At 35.5% G+C, this 11,544-nt stretch overlaps 1 protein-coding gene across 1 annotated transcript; it reads left to right on the top strand.

Annotated features, from left to right (window-relative positions):
• Positions 1-723: 723 nt before the first annotated feature.
• Positions 724-10,040, top strand: LOC117113460 (histone-binding protein RBBP4). The gene is made up of 11 exons (XM_033256793.1): positions 724-856; positions 2,322-2,466; positions 3,211-3,261; positions 4,072-4,166; positions 4,275-4,448; positions 5,086-5,201; positions 5,618-5,778; positions 6,369-6,495; positions 7,474-7,628; positions 8,224-8,392; positions 8,582-10,040. Exons 1-11 carry the CDS (start codon positions 838-840, stop codon positions 8,648-8,650), a joined length of 1,281 nt encoding a protein of 426 aa, XP_033112684.1. The 5' UTR covers positions 724-837; the 3' UTR covers positions 8,651-10,040.
• Positions 10,041-11,544: the final 1,504 nt, after the last annotated feature.

Genomic DNA, 11,544 nt, shown 5'->3' with positions numbered 1-11,544 from the left:
ACCCAACCTTTATTTCGGCAATTTAGAGTTTCTTCATCCTCAAATTATATCTATATATATAAAAGGCAAATTGGGGTCTGTGTGTCCTGGATTTTTCTCTTTTGTTACTGAGCCGAATTAAACCAAATTTTCACTCAAATGCTTACATTAGTACTGGGCAGGTAATAAGCTATGTGGCATCATTTATTAATAATTTTTAAAAAACTGATTTAAATTAGACCCGGCCGCACTTTTTCACGAAGTCATAAATAAAATCCCAAATCCTCCTCCTTTTTGAAATTAAGGAAATTGATACATTTTTGTTCCTTTGTTAAATCGATTGCAGCAACCCCAAACCGACATAATTATCAACCATATACATATTTACGTTATTTACTTTCATTCATAATATGCTTACATTTAGTCATTTTAAATTTATTTATAATTATATTATTTATCCTATTAATGCTTCTATATGAGTTTTAACAAATAGGCCTAGGATGAAGTCTAAATCGCCAGAAATGGGTCTGTATGATTCACGAGGTAATGTAAATATAAGAAATAGCACTCTAGACTCTCAGAACAATTTTTGAATGTCTCATTTGGCCATATGACTACTCCCTGATTTTACATAACTTTTGAATTTTAAGTAGGCCTACAATGTGAAATACCGTTACTTTTAGAACTCATATACAGTATAAACAATCATCAGGTTGTAAAACAGGTACAGTACTCGTGTAGTTCCAAAGATATTGTATAGCGCCCTCTATAGGCTTAGTCGTTCGAGTAAATTGGCGCGGCGTGCTAGGCACAATAGAGTCGAGTCCAAAGATAATTTCCTCTTAATTTATTTACAAAATGACAGAAAAGGAAGGAGGTGGGTATATTCTAATAATTTTTTGTGTATTTTATTTGAACAATTGATAGTTTCTATGCTAAATCTGTTTGGATAAGATGCTTATTAGGTGGGATTACCTAGGGCCTAGGCCTAGCTAGTCAGCCTTTTGCTTGGTCATAGGTTAGCTAGCCTAGCCGTTAGAGAGCTCCAGAGGAAGGACACATTGATTCTGGGCAGCATGGAGATGCCGGGATAGGCCTAGCTAGACACTGATTGACTCACTAATTCAGTTTTAACCTGTTATTGACCAGCAAACACACAGTGTATCAGACTTACTTGAAGCGAATGCGTCTCATATTCTAGCCTAGTTAGTAATGCCGGTCCTAGGCTACTGTCTGTAGTAGTAGTGGCAGTGGGTCTAGGCTAGGGCCTACTACTAGTACTAGGCCTAGTACTAAGGCTATTAGGCCTAGCCTATTTTTCCACAAGTCAAACTTTACAATTTTTAAACTGATCTTTTTGTGGAATGAATAAAATACCGCATCTTTGTTGTTACACTGTGGCTAGCTAGAGATATGGTACTGTACAGTACTGTCGACCTACCTTCCATAGGTACAGTAAATTGCATTATCTTATAAAATGCTGCCACCACCAGAGTGACGACATCGTTAAATCGTTTGCTGTCATCCTGCTTTCCTGCCGAGTTGTTATACAAAAGCGACATAAGACAATAATAATTGACCAACTTGCCAAAAATCAATAAAGTTAATAACATTAAAAATATGTTAGTGCCGTAATACAGTGCCTGATTAACTCGTATTAAAGATAGATATAAGTAATAAATGTTACTTCACCTACTTCCTTTGTAATCAGTGACTGATTTCACAAGTCTGAACAATTACGTCACACCGTTGGCGGCATTTTATTGGATGGTATAATTTACCGTACTGTACCTTTAACATACAGAAGATGAGGTACGGTCCCGTATCCCTAGCCACAGCATTGTTGTTAATAAGTTATGTTCATGTGTCTTGTTGTAGACCCTAGGCCTAGAGAAGAATACATTGATGATTGCATCTAAAGTCATTGGTTGCCTATTACTGTAGTTGGCACCACGTTGCCTGTGGGCGGTAGGGGCTAAGGGTAATCTGGTAAGGTCCATTAGTAATGTATTAGGCTAATGGCCTTACCCAAGGAATAAAGCGGCCTTACCCAAGGTGAGCTCTTGGTTCCTCCTGCCCATGAGATGGGATAGTACCTGCAAGGGCCCCATCTTGGGTTACAGGTACTGTATTTATTTTTTATTTTATTTATTCTTTTATTAACTTTTATATACTTCTCCATACTTCCGGATGAGACTCCCATCTGCATTTGAAGCCCGCACCGAAGCCTTCATTTTGAAGTTGCCACTAAATTCAGAAGAAGAAGAAACAGTTTGAGTTTTAAAAATATTAATATGCCAAAATATTTTCTGAATCTGATATTTTTTTTTTTAATTCCATAGCTTTTGACGATGCGGTTGAAGAGAGGGTGATCAATGAAGAATATAAAATATGGAAAAAGAACACGCCCTTCCTATATGACCTTGTAATGACCCATGCATTGGAGTGGCCAAGCCTAACCGCTCAGTGGCTACCAGAGATTACAAAGTATGTTTCTTTTTTTTATTATATTACTGAATATTTCAATGTGATTCATCAATGGCACAAAGCACACAGTCAAGACAAATTTTATTGGTGTCATGTGACCTAAATTGGGTGTTGGCTGTAAACAATGGACTGGCGCAGCAGTGTTTTACGTGGAGATAGCTATTGCAGCCATCCCTTGTTATTGCTGTGAAGATCATCATAATTCCCAGTAAACTATACCAAATTGATTAGAAATCAAACTTGAGAATTTTTCCATAATGGTTTGCTAATGCTCTAAAGGATACTGGCTGCAAACATTGAGATTTTTTGAAAAAAAAATGGTAGGCCTGGGCCCCTGCACATCTACAGCCTGTTTAGGTATGCACGAGGGTCGTCGACCCGCAAACTACGCTGCGATTTTAAGGCTATCTAAGGTTTTAAGCATACAATGCTAGGGCAATGTAAATAAACACTATTTTGGACAACCGAATTGCCTTTCCTAGCCATTTATTTTTTGCGTTAACAGTGGGTGGTTGTTTTCGCAACCATAACATTACAATTTCCTATACTTTCACACTGATAGCACTGTAATGTTTTCCACGGTACACCCAAATTATGTCATGTGACGAGCTGCAAACAAATATCGCCGAATTGGTCTAGATTTTATATTGAGTTTCAAGACAAGCATCTGAATCATCTTTTTTTTTTTTCTTTTTTTTTTGTAGTTGCTTTTTATTCACACAACATTATGTTCTATATTTTTAGGCCTGAAGGTAAAGATTATACAGTCCATCGCCTTGTACTAGGAACACACACGTAAGTAATTTGAAGCATCTGCGGGTGCGTTACTTATTAACCTTAATTTCTGCCCAGACTATCAAATTGTATTTGACAAAAACAGCTATATGCCCATATATAGTCATGATGTGCCTATATATGGTAATGATGTGGTGTCATTATGACCATATTTAGGCATGTCATGTTTTTGTCAAATAAAATTTACAGGTAATAGTCAGGAGGGTTAAGTACTGTTTACATTTTCGAGATGTAGGCCTACTGTACCTGTATCTGGCAAGAATAGTAGTCCGTAGAGGATAAAATGGTATTAGGTAGAAATTTATGAGTGACTCTACTCATAAACGTAAGATCCAGGTTCCCTTATGCCTTACCAGGTCTAATTATAATGTAAAGTTCTGTAAATGCTTGAATAAGTGTCACTCTCGAATAAGCGTTGCTTAAATCGTGAATTTTTTTTCAATAAGCGCCGCTCTCGAATAAGTGCCGCAGCGCTTAATTGAGAGTATGTATTACCCTGTGTGTAATGAAATACTTTGAGAAAAAGACACAAGCATTCCTTTATAAATGTTTATTTACAATGACGTAGGAGCTACGATAGGCCTACCGAACTACAGGAATACGTGAAATAGGTCACATTTGTGCGGGCATGGAGAGAGAGAGAGAAAAATTCCCCCTTCCAAACCCTCCCCCTTCTCGTTGATAGTCGATAGCTTGATCAAAGCAGCCAAATACTTCAAAACAAAACCATTGTTAAGAAAGAAACTAAATAAAAAATTATTTTTTGTAAAAGATTTTAATAAAATATATTTTTTTTTATTTTCTATCTAGATCTGATGAACAGAATCATCTTGTGATTGCCAGCGTACAACTACCCAATGACGATGCCCAGTTTGACGCTTCCCATTATGACAGTGAAAAAGGAGGTATGTTGTTATGAAACGTATAATATTGGTCATCACGCATTATGCTTCTTTAATTAACTTTTGACACCTAGCAAAGAAAAAACTAATTGAATACAATTTTTCTTTTAGAATTTGGTGGTTTTGGATCTGTGAGTGGAAAAATAGAAATTGATATCAAGATAAACCATGAGGGTGAAGTTAACAGAGCACGATTCATGCCACAGAATCCTTGCACTATAGCAACCAAGACGCCCTCTAGTGATGTCCTTGTGTTTGACTTTACGAAACACCCTTCAAAACCAGGTAATGAGTCTAATATGTCAATGTTATTACAGTTGAACTTGCCAAAGTCGAATCCAATATGGCACTGAAATATGGCAAATAAAATTTGACTTACAGATCATCATTAATTAATAGAAAACACAATTATTTGGCGTGTGAAATAAGATCGACTTTGAAATTATTCTAGTTAGGCAAAGTCGACTTAGAAAAGTTTAACTGTGTTTGGAGAATACATATGTTTTTTGGTGTTTTTTTTCAATGGTTATTATTCCTAATAAATATCCTGACACAAAATGCCATTGGAATAGCATTGCAGTACCCATTGCTACTTGAGGGGCAGATTTAATACTAGCCACTAAGCGCAAGCTTAGTAGTCTAGAGGTTAAGACACCAGGCTAGTTAACCGGAAGTCATGGGTTCAAATCCCACCCGAATCACTTGCAAGATTTCTTTCGCGAATATTTAGTAATGTATTACTGTGTATTCAGTACGATAACATGTCAAGTAGGGAATAAACAGGTTTATTTTCAAATGACAGTTGATTCAACTCAACCTAGACATCAAATCTAACGACATAGGAGGGGTGGGGTGATAGTTCAAACTTTTATTATTGTTTTTACATCATTTTCATTGGTATTTTGATTATCATTTTTACTAGATCCGAATGGTGAATGTCAGCCTAACATTAGACTGAGGGGTCATTCCAAGGAGGGGTACGGTCTCTCATGGAATCCCAACCTGAATGGTCACCTGCTTAGTGCATCTGACGATCATGTAAGTACCCTGTTAGATTTTGTTCATATTCTTTTATGATTTTATATATACATAAATACGAGTCCAATAAATAAAAAGAAAAACAAACTCTTCAAAACTACAGTAGAACCCTCCTTTGGGATGCTTCTATTAAGAGGACACCCCTATTAAGGGGACACTTTTTCGAGCACTAATCGAGGGAAAGGATATATTGTAACACTACAGCCAATCTCATTTTGGAAACACCCCTATAAGGGGGACACTTTTTCAGTCTCGAAGGTGTCCCTTATGAAGGGTTCTACTTTTATAATAAAGAGTTATTTTCAACATTGTGTACTAAATGCTATTTGATTTGTTTTAAAACAGTTTATACAAATTCAAAATTAGAGTATATAAATGTAAAGCTATAATAATTTGCTATTTTCCTGTTTCAACAGACAATTTGCCTATGGGATATCAATGACACGCCAAAAGAAAAGAACATTGTTGATGCCAAAAGAATCTTCACAGGTCATACTGCAGTCGTTGAGGATGTTTCATGGCATCTCTTACACGAGAGTCTGTTTGGATCCGTTGCAGACGATCAGAAGCTGATGATGTAAGTACTGTATATACAGTACTAAAGCAAAAAAAAACATCGCAAAAAAAGGAGATATAAAATGTATACAGGCTATTTCACAGTAAATGGGCATACGTATTATACATTTTTCCACAAACATAGTTTAAAGTTATTTTTATGACATAATAAAATGTCATAAATATGAATGTACAATTAATATATTGTTATTGTAAGTATATTATTGTATTGTAAGTATTTGTATTTCAAGAATTAAGCTGTGTATGTAATGAAACATAATCACATTATTTTTTTTTTGTAACTTTTAAAATGTGTACGTTTATATTTATTTACAATATTTTGAGTTGGCGATCCTTACAGCACAAGGCTAAAGTGTGTCGAAAGAATTGAGAAAGTTAATTTTGTTTTAGCTGTAGCCTATTATTAAAGGTCATTGACCCAGTATGTGTCCAAAGTCTAACACCTTATGAAGACTATCAAATTTTTTGGGACATGCGTAAATATGGTCATGATGACATCACACCATGACCGTATGTAGGTACATCATGACTATATATGGGCATTGTCAATCAAAAAATTGGACAGGCCTTAAGTTGTTTGTTTTTCTTTAGTTGGGATACAAGAGTGCAAAACACATCCAAGCCTAGCCATGCTGTAGATGCCCATACAGCAGAGGTGAACTGCCTGTCCTTCAACCCCTACAGCGAGTTCATTCTTGCCACTGGCTCAGCAGATAAGGTAATTAGAAAAGCTCCATCAAATTTTATGTCACAGAAAAATCTGATATGTCCATATTTGGTTGTAATATTTCATCATCATGCCCATATATGGACACATCACACAAATTTTTCACCTAAGATTTGATAGGACAGAGCTTATGTTAAAACAATGTTACACACGTATACATGTGACGTACTACAAACTGAATGAGACCAAAAATCTGATAATACAGTACCACCCTATTTTATACATAATAATATTTTTACATGGCAGTCTTTTATAGTGTTAATGCCAACAAACCCAGAAGTGAAGATGACCTTTGGAGTTGACCTTTTTCAAATATATGTCGCTTATAAGCTTTAAAATAGATTTTAATAAATATAACTTTATTGTCTTCAAAGTCAGGCTTTGGAGGAAACAATTTTGATATATCGTACAACTGATATTTTTAAGACACAAAAAGGGTGTTTGATGAAAAATTGGTAAAACGAGATACAGATTTTTTAATATTTAAAAACTGGGGGGGGGGTGGGGACTGGAAATGTTGAAAGAAGGTGGTTATGCTCCTTTCGCCAACCCCTTCGTTTTTTAAGTATTCTAAAATTTGTATCTTATTAATCGTTTCCAAATTTATTTGTCAAACACCCTTTTTGTGTCCTTTTCTAAAAGTCATTTACACAACATATCAAACTTGTTTTTCTCCTTGTAGCCTGGCTTTAATAAACAAACAGTAGAGCAAAATTTCCATTTTACATGTAGTTTTCTACCAAGTGGGGTTTATGAATTGAAACATTTATAAAATAGATTGTACAGTTGAAACTACATATTTTCTTATGAGATTTTCTACTACCACTTTTTAAGGTTTTTTCTGTTACCTCAAAATCCTTTCTTATTTGACACCTAGATATTTTAGCATTACATCTTAGATCAAATTCTCATAATTATTTTAATTATTATTTGCATATTATAATTTTTTATTATTATTATTGACTGTAGACTGTCGCATTATGGGATCTAAGGAACTTGAAACTGAAGCTACATTCATTTGAGTCACACAAAGATGAAATCTTCCAAGTGCAGTGGTCACCTCACAATGAGACGATCTTGGCTTCAAGTGGCACCGACAGACGACTTAACGTCTGGGACTTGAGGTTAGTCATGTGACATCTGTTACAACATTAACGCACAAAATTAGGGGGTCAACATCTGTTAAGCCATAGCCATCTTCAATCTGGGTACCTCGTATCCAAGTTAAAGTTCTTAAAAATTAGCTGGCATGGAAAGGTTAATTTAAAACGATAGAGAATAAAATTAGATGGAAAGAACAAATTGGTCTTCAACCATCTTTAAACAAGAATTTTTAAAAACTGCAAGGACCATTAAAGATCGCTCCCCATCCCCCTCCCCCAGGAAATTAACAAGGGTTGATATTAAAGAGCAGTGGCATTTCTATTGAAATTGGGAAGTGGGGGGGGGGGGGTGCCAATGTGGTATTGGAGGGTGGGGCTTGATGATAAAGTGAGCAGGAGCTAGGTGTGCAAAGTACGGTGGTAGGTGATTTTTAACTATTGAGCCTGATTTTGTTGCTTCGGACATTTTCAATGGGGGTGGCAACTGGGGGTGGAGCACAAGCTTTGTTGGGGGAGTGCAGCACCCATCCTCTATATACACCGCTGATCAAGAGGGGAAGTACTTACTGAAAGCTCTGGTGTTTAAAAGTATTCTATTTTCTTTATTTTTTTTAAGCAAAATTGGTGAAGATCAATCCGCAGAAGATGCAGAAGACGGACCGCCAGAACTTCTCTTCATCCACGGCGGACATACTGCCAAGATCTCAGACTTCTCTTGGAACCCCAATGAACCGTGGGTAATCTGCTCTGTGTCAGAGGACAATATAATGCAAGTTTGGCAGATGGTACGTTATCATAATCTTCATTGTTAATTTCTTTAGATTATGTTTACTGATTTGTCTTATTTATTAATCACAAAAAAAATTAATACTATTATAGGAAATTGCTATAATAGTGAGTTCTAAGAATTACTAATAAAATCTGTTAATAGTACATGCTGTGATTTTTAATATTCATTATGTTTTCCCCCACAGGCTGAAAACATATACAATGATGAAGAACCAGATGTTGCACAAACAGAATTGGAACCATCCACATCATAAGCAGATTAAAAAATTGTCCTTTTTTTTTATGTAATTGTACAAACTTGTTTTGTCCGTAATTTTCAGCATAGAGACCTGTGTACACCTGTGTAGTTTTCATGCATAGTGTAACTCCATTGTAGAATAATTATAAAGCCTTGCTTATCATCAGCTGCTAATCTGATATAAAATTTTGTTATGTACTGTCGTTATTGTACAAGGTGCCCAATGTAAAGACGTTTACAATGCATATGTCAGTAAGAAAATATCATTGTTTGAAAAGGTGAATTTCTTTTAAAAAAATTTAATGACATGAAGCAAAAAAGAAAACCCATCTCAGTATTTTCTGAAGTAATTAAATTTTTTTAAATAATATTTGCTTTTTCCAAAATGTATTTGGTATTTCTTATATAGATTTCAATAAGCATATTCTATATATAAACAATCCAAAGTGTGCATTGCATTCAATAAACGTGGAAAAATTCTTGATCAAGGACTGTACGTCAGTTGACACTCTAGAAATTTACTAACAGTGGGATCAGAGACATCTAACAGGGAGTTTGAGCCAGAGTGACCTCCAAGGGAGACAAGAGGGGCAGAGAATTTTACTAACAGTGGGATCAGAGACATCTAACAGGGAGTTTAAGCCAAAGTGACCTCCAAGGGAGACAAGAGGAGCAGAGAATGTTATACAATACCTGGCTGGATTGGATAATTAATGTTTTCATTCTTATGGCTTCAAGTTTTTTTCCACAATGGATGGATGTTTTTATAAGGTGTTTTAACACCAAGGATAGCCCATAAGAAGTCTGAAGAAGGCTTATTTCCAGTGGGGTCCTTCCAAATTAGTACAGTGTAGAATTTTTTTTTACCCTGACCTCCAGTGACACCACAACAGCTGTATGCTAGCATTTCAGCTGCCAAGTTAAAACTTGTAAATATTTCTCGGCACTTCAAATTAGCTCCTGGTAGGAGGGAGTGTCTGGTGCTTTCTTTAAAATTGATGTACCTCGTACGAGTCATCTTACAAGTGCAACTGCAACTCCCATTTCTATCACATTATGGTGCTTAAAAAGTTGAGTTGTATCTTGGTCATGAGATATGAAATGATGGTTTAAAATGATTTGGACCCAGAACCCTGCGATTGGAAGGCTGTTGCATTAACTACAGTATCAAACTTACAGCTCCACTTCAATGTTTTGTATTTATCTTTAATAATTTGTAGCACTTTAATGCAGGCAATTTTACTCTTCTTGTCACTGGATCCATAAGCTAGCCCGGTTGCACCAAAATGGTAAAACTCAAAATCTTTGATATCCAAGGCCATCTTCTACAAACGTGCTCATAATTTGAATAAAAAATACTGTGAATATCTTGATTTGATGTTCCTTTACTTTTGTATAAAGATAAATTTCCCAACATTGTGATTTCTTATTGAAGTAAGCATGAATTATGACACATTAAGTGCATAGATAATGTGGTGTGTGTATATTTAGTACAGGTGGGCAAAATGCGGCCCGACGACATACGTAAGTTTTGAAGACGGACGTACAGAACATTTCATCTGTCAAGTTCCATTCACTATTACACAAATTGTCAATACCAGCAGATGGAATCATTCCAGTATCGAGGCAAAGATTATTATACTGTAGTTCTTATAATAGTTCGTGATGATTGTTATAGTTATTATATGGAGAGATTGTTGAAGGCATTGATAATGCCGATGACGATAAAAATGATGATAGTGATGATGAAAATAGATGGACGGCGATGAATACGATTATAGTTAGACGACGAAGATTGAAGTAAAATAATTATGTGAGGCCTAAGCTTAATTTGATACCGCCACATACCGTCATCAATATCGTAAGTACATAATAGAACTGTCACCCGTCTTTCCAAAGTTTTACTAACAAAATTTCTAAGATTGTCTAATTTCTTTTTGTGGTTTTTAATACAGTATTATTCTAATGTTAATTTGATCTGAAATTGTATTATATCTTTTAATTTTTATGTTGCATTAAAGGGTTTCCCGCTGTTAGAGAGATTTTAAGAAAACCGGGAGGGAAAAAAAAAACAGCAAGCCAAAGTTAATTGTGTCATCACCAAAACGTTGAATCACAGATTATATGATCTTGGTTAAATGAATGCCTCGATGTTCAAGGTTATGTTTTCTTGTAATAAAATAATCTACAATAACGAATACAATTGTAAAGAAAAGATATCTATCCTACATGTTTAATATAACAGCATATATATAACAGAATATTGAATCGAACCGCTCTTGAATTGTCTTCCATTTTTAACTTGTATTTCTTTTCAAACAGTATATACAGCCTAGTCTTTGACATTTTTAGTAATAAATTGACAAAATTCGTTCCCTTTATGCATAAAATACGAAAACGATTCTTGAAAATACATATAATTGATCGTTGGTTCTTTTAAAAGGCATGAATTAATTGCCTACCTAAATATTGTAATTGCGAATTCGTTCGGAGTCTCAGTGTTACAGGCTCTTCTTAGCCAGGCCACTTCATATTTAACCTGAAAATAAAACAAAATAGTTAGCCCTACTCCTCACCACCAAATGGACATTACTACCATTCATGAGTGGCGTACCCGATGGCGTAGGCTATCTAGGGGATGCGCTGGGGGGGGGGGCTCTCACGCCCCTCCAAAAATTACTTCTACCCCGGGCCCCCACGAAAAATCACCGTCAAGTAATTAAAAATCTTCTAGATGTTCAGTATATTTATTTTAAATCATTCTTTACAACATATAAAAAAAATCCCAGGTCACGTTCTGCGCGAGCATTCACAAATTCACAATGAACAAAAACGGCAATTCAATAAATCAGTGTTTACACCCTCTATATCAGACTTCTCACGTTCTACGGAACGTCCGTAGTTGCTACG

The sequence above is a fragment of the Anneissia japonica genome, unplaced genomic scaffold (genome assembly GCF_011630105.1).
Source record: "Anneissia japonica isolate Jap-2015-1 unplaced genomic scaffold, ASM1163010v1 scaffold493_len2256704_cov171, whole genome shotgun sequence".
NCBI lineage: Eukaryota > Metazoa > Echinodermata > Crinoidea > Comatulida > Comatulidae > Anneissia > Anneissia japonica.
This window is presented reverse-complemented; position numbering and strand designations above follow the sequence as displayed.

Bases quoted from the DNA above. Each gene is read 5' to 3' on its own strand.
- LOC117113460 (XM_033256793.1), top strand. The intron at 3,262-4,071 runs GTAAGTAATTTG...TTTTCTATCTAG, and splicing joins CTTGTACTAGGAACACACAC to ATCTGATGAACAGAATCATC. The intron at 5,202-5,617 runs GTAAGTACCCTG...CTGTTTCAACAG, and splicing joins TTAGTGCATCTGACGATCAT to ACAATTTGCCTATGGGATAT.